Source organism: Natator depressus, chromosome 27 (genome assembly GCF_965152275.1).
Source record: "Natator depressus isolate rNatDep1 chromosome 27, rNatDep2.hap1, whole genome shotgun sequence".
Taxonomy (NCBI): domain Eukaryota; kingdom Metazoa; phylum Chordata; order Testudines; family Cheloniidae; genus Natator; species Natator depressus.
In genome coordinates, this window is record NC_134260.1 from 10,681,275 (window position 1) to 10,697,031 (window position 15,757).

At 49.1% G+C, this 15,757-nt stretch overlaps 1 protein-coding gene across 1 annotated transcript in view; it reads left to right on the forward strand.

The window, feature by feature from the left end:
* SKAP1 (src kinase associated phosphoprotein 1) overlaps window positions 1–15,757 on the forward strand; it is a 228,607-nt gene that overhangs the window by 204,582 nt on the left and 8,268 nt on the right. The window contains exon 11 of the mRNA XM_074940661.1: window positions 5,147–5,259. Coding sequence (XP_074796762.1) covers window positions 5,147–5,259 — 113 coding nt within the window. The remainder of the gene's footprint in view (window positions 1–5,146; window positions 5,260–15,757) is intronic.

Genomic DNA, 15,757 nt, shown 5'->3' on the forward strand with positions numbered 1-15,757 from the left:
TCCAGTGGCAATGCGTTCTGCAGTTGAATCAGACGTTGAGTGAAAAAGTATTTGCTCTTGTGAGGTTTAAATTCTCCAACCTTTTAATTTCATCCAGTGCCCCCTTTTTTTCTTGGGTTGTGAGACAAGGAGAACAGATGTTACCAATCTAGGCAGCCTTGGCTAGTGAGGAGAGCACTGGACCTGGAACTCAGGAGAATTGGCTTCTACTCCAGCCTCTGCCACTGGCCTGCTGGGTAGCCTTGGTCAAGTCATTTCACCTCTGTGCCTGATTCCCCAGCTGTAAAATGAGGATGAGGATGATGCACTTTGTGATCCTCTCATCCGGATCCACTCTAAGGTAAACAATCCCAACCTTTTCCATCTCTCTTCAGATGAGAGGTTTTTCCGGGCCCTTGATCACGATTGTTTCCCTTTTCTAAACCCCCTGTAGGACAGCAATAGCCACAGTATCTGGAAGAGGCTGCATCACTGCTATATTTTAAGTTTTTGGCCGTGGTGGTGTAGCCCTGTTGGTCCCAGTAGATGAGAGAGACAAGGCAGGTGAGGTCATGTCTTTTTTGTTGGTGGAAGGTACAAAACTTTTGAGCTTTTCAGAGCTCTTCAGGTCAGGACTCAGAGCTGAAGAAGAGCTCTGGGAAGCTTGCGAGCTTGTCACTTCCGCCCATAGACGTTGGTCCAATAAAAGAGATTCCCTCACCCACCTACTTTATATAAAGCCATTACACTCTCTTCTACCTACTTCATACAAAGGCATTACAGAATCCTCCCCCCTTCTATTCCTTATGCAACCTAACATCTGAGCTTTTTGCTGCTGTTTTTTAAACCACAGCTGCGCATTGCACAGAGGTCTTCATTGAGTTGTTTATAATGATGCCCAGGTCCCTTTCCAGAGTGGATTCAGTTAATTTAGATTCCTCTAAGGTGTCAGAGTAGTTCCACGGGGCATTATTTGGCACTTACTGACATTGCCAGTGCCATCCTGTTGCCCATTACCCTCGTTTGGTTAGGGCTCTCTGAAGTTCCCCGCGGCCCTCTCTGGTCCTGATTAACCTAAATAACATTTCACCATCTGCAAATGTTGCTGCCTCGTGGCTTACCCCCCTTTCCAGATCATTAATAAATACAGCGCACTTGCGGTTTTTCCAAAGCCCTTATTATCCGAACCCTGTTCTTGGGCCCCATGCTGCTACTCCTGCCCTTTCAATCCCGTGTCCCCCACGCTATTCAGACAATGGGGCATACACTGTATATTAAACAACGCAGGACCTTGCACAGAACAGCTTAGCCACGTCGTGCTTCAGTTTCTTTAGATCTCCCCTATGGGCCTAGTGACTTACTGCTTTTTAAATGATCAATTTGCTGCCTCTTCTGCCACTCCACTTCCAAGATTTTCTCTTTTTTTATTACCAGGGAAGAGCAAATCTGGTGTAGGGATCTCCAAAGCCTCCTCGACCGAGTAGCGAAAACTGAAACAAATAAACCATGGAGCTTCTCAGCAATGTCCTTATCTTCCTTGATTGCTCTCATTAACTACTGATATCCAGCGGGCGCACCAGTTCTTTCAGCAGTAGAGCTCCACAGGAGGAAATAGTCGGTGGCCCCAGTTTTTGCACGAGGATGTCTGCACTGCAATCAGAAGGTGTAATTTGCAGCAGGCATAGGCGTATCCGACATACCTTTGATCAAGTTAGCTCACTAAAACGTGCAGAGTAGTCGTGGAGGCCCGGGCTAGCTGCCCAAGTATGTAGCCACCATCCCGGGTGGGACTGTGTTCGAGCAGCTAACCCGTGCCAGCACCACCCATGCCACTGAGGTTACACTGCTATTTTTAGCAAGCTGGTGTGATCAAAGCACGGCCGGTACCCCTATATGTTCTGCAATCCCACGTATAGACCCTCCGACTTCTTACAGCGTGGAACGTGGTATATTTCAGTCCCAAATCTCCCTCCCTCCCCCACAACATATTGGGAAAATAATAAACCTGTTCTTGTCTGAAGAGGGAAGTATGCTGAATTTGGCCATCACTGTATTTAAACCTCTTTGTCAGTGATTTACTTATAATGATCTGTAGGATCACTAATATTTTAGTTAATAACCTGAGCAATTTCCACCCCCCAAGAAGTTCCATCCTCCTGGAATACGTTTTGTGTCTCCTTTTCCTCCAAAATTGAGTGGCTTTGTGCTCCACCAGAGAGACCCAACAAGTCTGGGGTGCATCCCTTCCCCTGGTACTGAGTTACTCTGGGCTTCACAGGATTGTCTGCCTTTTAGTTCCCTTAAAAAATATTTTTGCACTCATTCCATTTTTTGCTGCCCCCTGCTGTCTGCCATCCACTGTTCACTTTGTGATGAGATTCTGCCTGCTGATACTTCTTTGCTTCGGTTCATAACCGCTGGGTCCTGTGTTTTATACAAGCTTAAATAACCCAGCCGCTCCTGCTCTTTCTATTCCCTTCACAATCTTTGCCCTGCCACTAAGTTCCCCCTTTAATATTTTTCCAAAGGATACAGACCTACTTTCTTCCAGCCTTTCTCCTGAAGTTCCCCAAGTCCCCGAGTCATTCTGTTTGTTCCCCGCTGCATCATTACCCATCTCTGTAATGTCCTTTCTCATATTTAAGTGATCAAATCTGGGCACAGATCTCCAGATGTGCCCTTACCATTCAATCCCTTAGACCATATTAGGAACATTTCCTGCAACATGTGCTCAATATTTTCTATTTATGCTTCACAGGCCTGATTCCCCGCCCTGTCGCTCCAGTGATTTCCCTTCGGTGGTCGAATGAGACCCCTTAGCTTCTCGTTTTACTGGAGGTTTTTTTACACGTATTGGGCCACAGAACTCGGGAGCTCTCAGTATCCCAGTATCTTGATCTACCCCTTTAGAACGCTCTCCTGCCTCACCCTCCATCAGGGAAGTGAAACTGCTCAGTTCTGTTGTCTCTGCTACTGATTTGCTGAATGACCTTGGGCGAGTCACTTCCTCCCCTTCTCTCTGCCTCAACTTCCCTGGTTGTAAAGTGGGCGTAACAATACTGCCTCAGATGAAAGTAGCTACATGTTATCTCCTCTTCTTGGGCATGAGAACTCTCTCTATTTTTATATAGACCACAGTATGAGGCTTAATTTTTAGGCTTCCCAGGCCTTTGAGGGTTTGTCTACACTATAGGGTAAGCTTGGGGTTCGAACTCAGGCTCAAGCCCAACCCCCCTTCAGGCTACACACGCATCATGTTAACTGGGGTCCCAGCACCGCATAGGGATGGAGAGTCCACGCTTGAACCAGGCCGGCACCAAGGGTTCAAGCCCTATTGCTTTGCGGTGTAGACGCAGCCCCTCTAGACTCGTGCTCTGGGAGTCCTCCAGAAGTATCCCACAGGCTGACAAGTTTTGCCACACTGCCCCACAAATAAAGGGCTGGAGCGGCCACACAGCGGGAGGACATTAGGAAGTCTGGGATATGGGAGGTTGGACTCGGGCCTGTATAATGCAGTGTGGACGCTGGAGCCCTAGGTTGGGATCCAGCATTCAACCATTCCTAACCTGGGGTTACAAGCGTGTGTAGACGCTCAAGCCCTAGGCTAACAAACCCAGACTCTGCCAACTCGTGTTCTACTCCCCCTGGGCTGCCGCTGCAGTGTAAGCAGACCCTCAGGCTGCATGTTACGTCTACCCTTCACGCTGGGGGGGGCAGGGGTGATGCCAAAAAATAGTGTAGCCATGGCAGCAGGAAGGGCAAGCCACCCTGACGGCGTGCCTGTCCGAGACGCTAGGCACGTACCCGGGCTGCTAGCTCCTCCCACTGCGGCTATTCTCTGTTTGAACAACACGCCGAGCTGGAAGTGTAGATACTCTCTTAGAGTATGAGCGTCTCCCTCAGCTGCTTAGTCCAGCGAGAATAAGAGTCCACAGCAGTGAGAGAAAGTCCTTTAGCTCAGGTGGACTGGTAGGAGCCTGCTCTGCTCCTCCGTATTCACTGGCTGTGGAGGTGACCGCAGGGGCAGCATAGAATCATGGAAGATTAGGGTTGGAAGGGACCTCAGGAGGTCATCTAGTCCAACCCCCTGCTCAAAGCAGGACCAACACCAACGAGGAGGGAGGTGTCAGTGTTGGTTGATTAGAGGTGGTAGGGTTGCCGATTTTGGTTGGACTTATTCCTGGAGGTTTCATCACATGTCATAATCTTTAAATAAAGGTGAATCTTTAATTCCTGGAGACTCCAGGACAATCCGGAAGGGTTGGCAACCTTAGAAGGGGAGCCCTGAACAATGAAGTGAAACCTCCAGCTTGGTTTCTTGAATCAAGCCGCTTGTCCCCTTCCCCAGCAGCCTCCTCCCAGCGGGGCTGTGTAGATATCTGGCATTACTTCATGATACTCTTCTTCCACTGCCCTGGGCTTGAACCAGCCGCAGCTCCCGTGCTTGGGGCTCTGGGCTAGACCGGGGGCCAGTGTCACCTTTTCTTACTGAAACAGATTTTTGAGGGCAAATGGCTTTTTGAGCAGAATGAAAACTTACCTGGAAAACGTTCTGAGAGGTAGAAACTTTCTGGTTTTTCACCGGTAATAACGTCTTAGCTTTTGATTAAAAGGGGAACGTTGGGGGGAAACCATTCGATTTTCAGTTCAGATTTTAGTCAATATTTTTGGGCTTAAGTATCGGGGGGTAGCCATGTTAGTCTGTATCCACAAAAACAATGAGGAGCCCGGTGGCACCTTAAAGATAAACAGATTTATTTGGGCATCAGCTTTTGTGGGTAAAAAACTCCACTTCTTCAGATGCCGCATGAGAAGTAGGGTTTTTACCCATGAAAGCTTATGCCCAAATAAATCTGTTCGTCTTTAAGGTGCCACCGGACTCCTCATTATTTTGGGGCTTGTCTTTTCAAAAACCTTTTTGGTTTTAAAAAAAAATGGTTTTGAACCCACTTCTTTTTCTTTCCATTTTTAGTGTAACTGGAAAATGTCACCTTTTTTTAAGATACAAAATTTTCAAAATTTCCTACAAGAAATAATGGAACTCTTCCATCTGTTCTCATTGGGGCCCACTGCTGAATGGGTTCCTAGTGGCCACTAGAAACCAATCCCCCTGGGAAATGGGGGAACCCTCTGGTAATTGTCCACTGTTCTTAACCCCTCTCTCTAGGCCTTCGCACAAGAGATTATGCAAACTACTACCAAGGCATGTGGGACTGCAGCAGCAACCAGCCCGATGAGCTGTCTTTTCAGCGTGGGGATATCATCTACATCCTGAGCAAGGTAGGGGACAGTTGCACCGCTCCAAAGCTAGGAGGATTCGTGGCCTCTGAGCTTAATGGGCCAGGTGTGGAAGTGGCGTTGGTGTCTAGGTGTTTACATGCCCCCGCCCCAGCACTGCATTATCTGAATGCCCGGCAGCAGGAAGACAGCGTGAGCAGCAATGTGAAATGATTGCAGCCCAGCGTTCTCCTGTGCCTTATAGCCTGGAGAATGAGTCATGGAAGGACTTGGCCTGACATCTGGAAGGGAGCCCAGGTCCTTGCTGGCTGGCAGCACAAAGAGAGATTGATGTGTCCAGGTTTCTCTAGTGGCTCGGGGCGCTGTGACTTGCTAAGAGCTTGTGGGACTGAATCCAGGATAGAGTCAGACCCGGATGGTGCTTCCTGGCCAACAGTATTCTGCAATACCCTGAGAAAGCAGGAGGGTGGGCATGCATAATAATGCTCCTTTGCCCTTCTGTAGTGCCTCCTGTCTGCACATGGCAGACACAAGTGAATTAAACCTCACAATCCCCCTCTGAAGTAGGTCAGTATCATCATCCCCGTTTCACAGGTGGGGAAACTGAGGCACGGAGCATGGCCGTTTCCTCAGCAAGTCAGTAGCACGTCTGGGAATGGAACCCAGGAGTCCCGGCTTCCAGTCCTGTGCTCTAATCACCGGACAACTTTCCCTCCCACGGCTGGGAGGCGAGCCCGGTGCTGACTCCCCGCCCCTCCCCCGTTGGCTCTTACTGTTCTGTAATGCTTCCTCCCCAGTCCCAAGCATAAGCGCATGGTATTTAAAATGCCCCCAGGCAAGATGTTTCTCCATAATGGAGTCTGTGTGTGGTGTTTCTCTGGCATTACAGGGGTAATTGAGTTACTCAGCCAGGTGTGACCGGGCCTTTCTTTGTCAGGAGCATGCAGGTAAATAAATTAACTCTGTGCACTGTGCTGAACATGCCCGTGGGGGGAGGGGGACGGAGTCAGGATCCTCAGCCAGGCTCCTGTCCAAGGGGGGCCGGGGAGCGGGGTTGCAAGCGACCTCTCTTGTTCTTTCTGTTCAGAAGAGGCCAGGAAGTGGCCGCGGGGCGGGCACCAGCTGCGGTCTATGCCTGGTTTGGTTCACAGTGACATTGGAGCGTGTGAAGAGCGTGGCTCGGTCACTCTCTGCTGAACAGCTTAAGGGGCATTATGTTTGTACAGCGCCTAGCACGATGATTTGGCCACAAGGGGTCACTCACGACTCAGGCAGGCTGCTCCCAGCCCCTTCCCTGGATCTCGCATCACTCAAGCACCAGTTTCCCGGCAGAGTTAAGTGTTGTCGCTTCCAAAAGGCTCCCTCGACCAGGGATGAGAACATCCTCTCTTGGCTCTGCCGACAGGTTGCCGTACAGGCCCAGGGAGCCTTCCCCGTTGGACCTGGATGGGTCGGCAGGTGTTTTTTGGTCCAAATGCCCAGCACGTGCGTCTATCCCGGGAGGGCTGGAAGCCGGGCATGTTCAGGTTCTGCTGAACCAAGCCCCTGCACCCCTCCGGTGAAATCTGCAGGGGCTCAGCACCTCTGAAAATCTGGCCCCCTGTGACTAATGGGGCAAAACCCAGATGTGCCAGGCTTTGCTCTAGTTCCCTTGGTGCTGTTCATCGGGCCAAGCCGGGTCAGAAAGGGAGACACTGCTCAAGGGCTGTGTTTGCATGACCGGGAAAACCCCCTCTTCCAAGGGGAATCCTGAACTCGTGTCACGTGATGCTACTGGACCCTTCCTGTGGGCCCGATTCTGGAAGGAGCTGGGCTCGGCCTGCCAGCTCCCACTGGGTGTTGTGGGTGCTCAGCACTTCGTGGGAGTCAGGCCCTTTGGGAGCACAGTCCCATGGATCAGACTCGGTCTCTTCTCTGGAGTACAGCTCACTTCAGGAAGAGGGCACCCCCTGGCCCCATTCCCAAGCTTGTTTTCTTGAAAGATTCTCCCAGGCTGCAGGTATGGATTAGTGCGGGGCCTCGGCCAGGGCTTGGCCCATTTTATTTTTTTGAATTGTTACGCCGGCTGTATTCTTTTTATAGGGAGGTGCAGCCTGAGCACAGGAACTCCTGCTTCCATCTCCTGTCTGCCACTGATTCCCTCTGTGGGCCCTGGGCCAAGCCGTCCTGCTCTCTAAGTCTCACTCTACCCTTCGGTAAAATGGGGATGCCCATTGCCTATTGCTGGGCAGCTGTGAGGGGGGCTGGACTAATCACTACGTGTTAAGTTCTCTAAAGGGTACGAGCGCTGCTCAGTCCAGGATGGTTATCCAAGCAAAGGATCTGAATTACCCCGGTATTGACAACTGGATATTTCCTATGGTGGAAATGTGAGTGATCTGATACCCCGGTGATGGGCGTGGTATAAGAAGCAGAATAGAATGCAGCAGAGTAGATGAGGACAGCTCCGTGCGGGAGTCGCTGGCCGCTTGTTTCTCCCTCTCATTGCCACAAGAACTGGCTGCGCAGAACCTCGTTCGGTGTGATCTCATATGGAGCCCTGACTCTGAGCCAAAGGAATTCACCCAGGGTCTCGCCCTGGTGAGCGTAAGGACCCAGTGGAACACCAAGATCCTACAGGAACCTATGGAGTTCCCTTCTTAGCTCTTCCCCTGCTTTTGAGAACCCCATTCAGCTGCTTGGCCATTTCAGCCTTCCGCTTCTAGGAGGCCTCGGTTTTAACAGGACTAGCTGAAGGCTTTAATTGCACCGCGGGCTGCTCTGTGCTGGGTCTGAGGGCGAGCGGCCTGGCTGTTTCTTTCTGGCAGCAATTCTTGGCCCTTTCGATCCGGGGCTCTCAACGCACTTTCCGGAAGAGGTCCACTCACCTCCTTTCCCCACCCTTTTGCAGACGAGCCAGCAAGTGGAAGCGACTTGCCCATGGTCGTGCTGGGCGCGCAAGCCAGACGGCCGGAGTTTTGACCTCGCCTAGACCCCGGGGTGCGTGGGGAGCGACGCCACAGAAATCGGTGGAGTTACACCGGTGTAAAACCCTCCCTGAGAGAGTCAGGACCCTGACTCTAAGCTTGGCGTTCTGCCTCCCGGCCTCTCGTCTATGGACTCTGTTTGGGAATCGGCCTCTGCTGCCCTCCCTCACCCCCCCACTTCCCTCACCCCAGCCCAGGGAATGCAGCTTGGAACCACGGCGGGGTTTGAACTCTCTTCAGTGGCTCCAGATTGTGACTCTTCCTCTGACTTCCTCACACGTAACCGATGGGTCCTGAGAGTCTCCCTCTCGTAAATTACTTCGCACGACGGACGCTCGCGACCACGGCAGAATGTGGGTCGGAATGAAGCAGGGGGAGGGCGGGGAGAGAAAAGGTGTTTGAAGAGCCTGTTCATTCAGCTGCGTTTTAATTTCCTTTTCAATCTTGTCCCAATTAATTCCCCAGAATTAATCTCATCGAAGCAAACTCGGCAGCGTCGTGGCTGCCGCTTTAGCGGTGCGGTCGCTCTGTGTGAACATGAAATAGTAGCTAATATAAAAATCCATCTGGTGCATTTGAAACACATGCTGGCTGCTGCTCGGGTCCTGTCTGACATTTCCAGTGTCGACAGCGGGGGGACAGTGATTTGGGGGTTAGCGGGTGATCAGGATTCAGCAACCCAGCATGCTCAAGGAGTGATTCCAACCTTAGCTCTGGGGCGCAGGGCACCGAGGCGGAAATGCTCTGATCAAGTTTCCAGGAGGGGATGTAGAAACAGGGTCCCCACGGAGCACACGCACAGAGGGGTAGCGTCATCTAGGGGTTAGGGCAAGAGACTGTAAATCAGGGAATCGGGATTATATTCCTTGCTCTGGCAAGTGACTCGCTGGGTGTCCCTGGGCAAGTCACTTTGCCTTTCTGTGTTTTTGTTTCAGGATCTGTGAATTGGGGCTGTTGCTACCTACTCGCCTTCCAGCAGGGGGGTGAGGCTTGATTCATTAACATGTGCTAGATGCTTTGAGATCCTTAGTTGGAAGGCACTAAAGGGGGTGAGGGGCATTGCTATTATTGTGTTTTCTCTGCTTCCGACCACATGTCTAATTGTCTGTATAGTCTGTCATGGCTGTAAGTAACCTGAAGCAACCAGGTGAGCCGCTAAACAGATCAGTGTGTCAGGTCCCTTCCCTCTGAATCCAGCAGAAGCATGTGCACCCCTGAGAGAGGAAATGTGCAGCGGCCCTGCCAGAGGCCCCTGGCATGGGGCAGGGAAGCCAGGCCTTCTCTCTGCAGATCCGGGTTCTGCCGAGCTCCAGCTGGTGTGCTTGGCATGAGTGCCGCAGTCCCAGCCTGCCCCTTGGAAGTGGAAGGAGTCCAGCGGCAGTGCGCCGGTGCCTGCTAATCCCCAGGACGGGCGTAGCCTGCAGGTGTCCGGCGTGCATTGCCTGATCTGCAACAGGATGGCACCGGCATGGCTCGACAAGCACCGGGCCTTTTCGCCGCCGGCACCGGTACTAACGCTGGCTGTCTTCTTGGTACCGCAGGCCAGAGATTTGTTGTTCCGATTCTGGCACCGGGAGTGCTGCGGGGGCCTTCACCGGACTCCCAGTGCTGTGACTGTTGCCAGGGCTGGTCCCGTTACCACTTGGAACCGCTCTGGGCCTGTACCGAACCTCCAGCGTCGCTCGGGCCCTGGGCCACCCTGGTGCCATTGTGCAGCACGTCTGGGCCGCGTGACGGGCTAGCAAAGCGAGGTTCTGCTTCCCTTCCCTTTTCCCGGCAGCTAAAGGACGCCGGCCCTCTCTCCCCCGGGCCGGGTGATTTGTACGTTATGATAATTATTTGAGCGCTGTGAGACTTCCTATTTTAAGTGGACTTAGTTGGATGTGACACGCAGCCCATAAAACCGGAGAAGTTAATTCTCTCAATTGCTTGAAATGAAAGTGTATTTGGGGGGGAGGATGTTTTTATTCCTTGGACCCTGGAGCGAAAGGAGGAGTTTGGTGACATCTAGTGGCCCTTTTTGTCACTCTCCAACAACTGTACTTGGTGGGGGTGGGGGTGCAGGGGGGGTCTGAGTGGCACAATGAACCTGGTTGCTGCTTGTCAAATAGCTATTATCCACCTCTGACCTAACCGGAGGGGAATGGTATCTGCAAATCTCTCCCCCCACCCCACCCCCACATATTTATTATGGGCTGGGAGGGGGAAGCGGAAAACCGCCCCCGGTCCTGTGTTAACAAGCCGCCGTGCGCCGTGCTGTGATGACGGAGGGCTGTGATGGCGATGAAGGGGTTTCGCGCCCATTAATAACCCCAATGGGAGGCTATCGAGTGAGGAGGGATGGGGACGGGATTTGGGGTCAGCTGGAAGGCAACGGTCATACACCGGTCAAATTCAGGCGAGGGCTATTCCTTCTCCCCCCCTTTCCTCCCCCCCCGCCCCCCCCCCGGACAGGAACCAATCGTCTAGAACAAACCCCTGGCAGCCTCATTCCTCCCAGGTAATTTTTATAAATGAGGGGACACCCATTCCAGAAGAGGACAAAAGCCAGGCAGCACAATGACACATCTATGATGCCCCCGCTGCCCAGCGGCCATTTATTATAAACCCAGAAAGAAAGAAAAAGAATAAACCCCGACGTTTCCACTCGGGACACTCTAGCCAAACCCCGCTGCATGGGTCCTCCATCAACACCCCCACCTATCCTGGAGCCTAAGCTAGGGTCCCGATAGCAGGGCTTTGTCTTAGATAGGCAATATTACCTCCCCATTCCGATGTTTTTTCCCCCCTACCCAGAGCGGGTATTGGAATAGAGCTAGAGTCTGCTCTCGATTGCTGTGGAGTTGCTCCGGATTTACACCAGCGTCCGTGTAGAGCAGACAGAGCAGGATCTGGCCTTTACTCTGGTCTACATTGGCGTAGGTTAGATGAGAGCATGTTCTTTGCGGTGAGTTCACCCTGCTGCCCCCAGGAACAAAATGTTCCTCCTTTCCGTGGAGGTTCGTGTGTGTCGCTGGGAGCAGAAATTCATCCCCGATCTTGGGGTTCCCCTGATAGAAGTGAGATCGGAGTGTGTTCTTTGCTGTGCATTTACGCCGCTGATCAAAATCACACACACACACACACACACACCAGCCTCCCTTTAAGTCTGAACATGACCATTTTCCAGGAGCGTACCAAAGAATTTACCCAGAACTGTGCAAACTTTAGCAGTGCTCTTGGGTTCATCTTCTGAACCACCAGTGCATTTTCAAACTCCGGCTTTTTTTTTTCCTTTTAATATTCAGACCATTTATTTTGTGCTGAATTTTATAACAAATGCTGTTAAAGACTTCGTCTTTGACAGAGGTAATAATAAATTCACTGTTTAAAGACAGTAGCTTAATTCCTTACACACTCCAATACTGCACAGAATAAACTATATTCATCACTGAGTAATTTTTTACCACATAAATCTTTAAAACTAACCGTTGTAGGCTGTTGAGGCTGAAATATTGTGAATTTATTAGATATGACCATGTAGTATTGGATTCAGAGGTTTCCATTCGAATATATTACAGAGGAAATTTGTGTCTTTAAGTGTGACAATCCTTCCATTTTCTGAAGCCAGCATTATAACCGGCAGCTTCTCCCGAGTCAACTCTGCCTTTATTTGACAGAGATTTAATAATAAACCTTTTGCTAATCTGCCAAAGAGGATGAGGGTGACATTTCATTCAGATGCCCTGTTTAAAATGTGTGGCAAAAAAAGCTTTTGTTTCTAATCTAACAAATGTCCACCGATTCCCGGTTTTATTTCTTAAAAGGAGGGGGACATTTTATCTGGGGTGGCCAAGACGGAAAAATATTCAAGCAGGGTGTCATTTTCAGAACCATCTTTCTTTGACAATAACTTTTACATGACTCGGCTGTCTTCTTTTCTTTTTTTAACTCCTGTGAGAGTTGGTTTGTTGTTCTGTTCTGTTGGTTCATCAGCAATAAGTTGGACAATGGAAAAATTTAGTGTGAAATCCAAATTACACACACGCAAAAATAGATCATAAACACTAAAACTTACACTGATTTGTCCAATATGCAAGGGAGGGAAACCTCCTTTTGCAGGGTCACAAAACTTATTTGTAAATTTCTTTTTTTAATTGTAGCCTGTTGAGCTTCTATTTTTAAAACTACATTGTTGTTTCCTCTGATAGTGTAAAATATCAGTGGAAATCTGTTTGTTAGAGAGAGAGAGAGAGAGATAATTATAAAACCATATCCCGGTTCATGAGGCGCGGGTAACATTTAAGCCAATTGATGTGGTAACATTTAAAGCAGTTATATTGCAAAATGTCACGTATGGTCTAGTTTCATTAGAGAGAAGTTAATAGATTGATGGCATTGAAACTCCCATTCCTGGGAATAAAATAAGTTTGCCTTTGCCATAACTCCTCTCCGTCCATGGCCCAAAAAACTCAATCAGCTCCGCTCCCCTTGGTCACAAATGAAATTTCCAAAAACTTCTCCTGCACAGAGCCAGTAACAAATCAACAGTTTGAAAATTAAAAGCTGGCTATTAACTACTAAACAAAAGAGGCAAAAAAATCCCATGGCCATCAGTATAATTGTTCAGACGAGCCCAGGTTGAAAGATAAGAATAAACACACACAATTAATACTCAGCATAGCCCACTTATGATCAAAAGAATTCTCTCCTCTGTCTGAGAATGCTTGTAAGCCATGAGTATTTCAGAGTCAGCTTCTATAGTGTGTTTTTCCCCCTTTTTTTTTTCCACACTGCTCCATCTGTAAATGAACAAACATCTTGATTTTATAGCCCTTTGCTTTGTAAAACTGAGAAATGGAGGGGTGGGGGGGATACGCTGGATGCCTAAATAAGACTTTAATTCCAAATTCATTTACGCTATAGCGATGAAGTTGTCACAAACCATAATGCAGTATTTAATTAAAATAACAGAAGTGTATCTAGATATGTCCTGGGGTAGCTATCACCAAATTATAGCCTATGCCATCCGTATTGTATTTATGAAACAGCAGCTTCGAAGGTGCAGCTGAGCTGATACAGAAGAGTAAACATTTAAACCATTGTTCTCACAAAAGCTGCCTTTTTCTTTTCTTGCCTTAGTTCCCCCTTGCACTTTTCCCCTTTTCTGATTCCTCACTAGTTCACCAAGATCATCTTTATTTCAACTGTCTGTGTGTGTGTGTGTGCGGGGGGTGTTTTCCCAGTGTTTTTGATCCCCTAACTCCTGGTCTTCAACTATTGACCTCCAAACTCCTGTCGCTCTGAAATCCCCTCCCGTCTGTTGTCATGGAAAGAGTTGTGAGCCCGGTGTCAGAACAGAAAATCTCAGGCAGAACTTGGATGTGGGATTCCAAGAGGGTAGGAAACGAATACATTTTTTAAAGCCACTTTCACGCGCATGTTTTTGTCTCATCTCCTACAGATGCATAAAGTGCACAGACTTGGCAGAATTCAAGTTTTCCTTTTTATTTTTAAATGATTTTGACAGATAATACCGATGTTTCTTTTTAAGCATGGGTTTCCATTTTGGTCGGGGGGGTTTTTCCCCAATTTTCACAGTTACAGGAATTTCTGGGGGAGGTTCTTTGGTTATTTAACGACCGTAGATGTTGAGGTTAAAAAAGTAAAAGCTTTATAACCATTAACACACTAATTGTCAAGATCAGACGTCCAAAAAGATAAAGTAAATAGCCTTGAATCAAACTCTAATATGTTCTCATTCGGCACTTTTTGTATATTTTGTTGATCATCTGTGGAGCAATTTTTTTTCCATCGGATTGTGTGTGTACAGTGAAATTCACATTTACCAACATTTACCACTAATAATCTAATCCTTCCAACCCTGACTGCGAACAGTATCTCCTACGCACTGCTCTCTAACTGTATGTGTGCGCACATACACACTTGACAAACATCTCTCTTTTCCACAACAAAACAGTTTCTTGAGTCCCGTTCACCTCCTTGTCTGCAAAATGATGTTTAGTTTAAGGTCCCAAATTAAAAGGAAATAAACAGCAATCATAAAATGACCCTGGGAATTAAGGGAAATGTTCCCATTTGTTACAGGTCTTTGTACTTTTCAACTGCTCAAACCACATGTGAATAAAACAGGGGCCTTTTCAAGTTCCTGAAAGCTAAACTTCTAGACTCTATTCCCCCTGTAGCATCACTTCTGTCTCATTCAGTTTGCCAGCCCCCAGCTTCCTTTGTAAATTCTCCATCCCTCTCCCTTCTAGGATCAGTAATTACAGGTAGTGCCTTATCTCCTCCTCTTTTTTCCACCCAGTCTTATAAGATCATCAGAAGAGTTATGAACGAAACAGAAATAATTGCAGTGACCTTTTGAAAGGAAGTGGCCCTGGGGGTTACTGTATAAAGATATTTTGATAGCACTGATCTTCTAATGGGTGCTCTCTTTTTTTTTTTTTCCCCTCCCCTTTCCTTTTTTCAGCCGGGGGAATCTGAAATAAATGGCTCCTTTTACACAAACACACACACACACACACACACAGAATCATTTCAAGCCCTCTTCACAGGTCACACACAAAGTTTAACTCCTGTGACTGCTAATTTTCATCAGGCCCCCGTGTTCGGGACTTTCAAGCTGAATCTAATTGGCAGCAGAACACATTGAGAAAATCGAGTGTGCCGTAAAGCAAATAAAAATCTCTCCCTTTATTATTTTTATTTTCCCTCATGGGGAGGGGAGAATAGAAGGGGGGCGGGGGGAAGGTGGAAGGGGAACCAGCCGCTCCTGCCTCTCTGCCCTCACAACTTTGCCATTAAAGTTACACCTACAGCTAAGAAGTTTGGCCATGAAAAATGGTCATTTTGTTTCCCCTGCTCAAAGCACGTTATTAAAATGCTAATTTAAAAGAAAAAGGAGTTAAATATCTAGCAATGGTGCCGTCTAATTGCAGCCATAATGAGCTCTCTAAATGTGAGTGCCCCTGACACACGGAGCATAAACAGCCAGCAAACAGATCATTAGTACCCGCGTTCATTTATTCTGGCGACCTTACTATGACCCCACCGAGGGTAGGGTAAAGAGCAGGTGGATCCGGCTGTGACACCCCCCTCGGGGGATCCAGGAAATGAAGCTATAAGCAGCTGCCATGGCAACACCTATGTGTGCAGATGATGTAACACACCGGCAGGCTGGGGGCGCCACAATTGGGACGCCTTGTCCACCCCGCGCCCCTCCTTTGCCAGCGAACGATCCTGAGCGTTCAATTCTTCCGTTCTTTTCATGCGCAGAGTTGCTCAAAGGGAGCCCGATTTTTTTTTTTCCCCCAGCTGGAGGCAGGTTTGGGGGGGGCCTAGCGCAGAACGGGACCTCGTGTGCACACATGCGGCCCCAGCTCCACGAGCCAGGGGTACTAAGCACTTCCAGCAGATGTTGAGCACCTCCTGTTTCACCCCCTTTTCAGAGGGAGGCCAGGCCCCCCCCTCCCCGGTGAGGGGCCCTAAGCCTGCGGGGACTGAGCGCTCTCTCGGCTTTGGTGGGATGTCAAAGGAGCTAGGCACCTCTCAGGATCAGGCCCCGAGCCGGC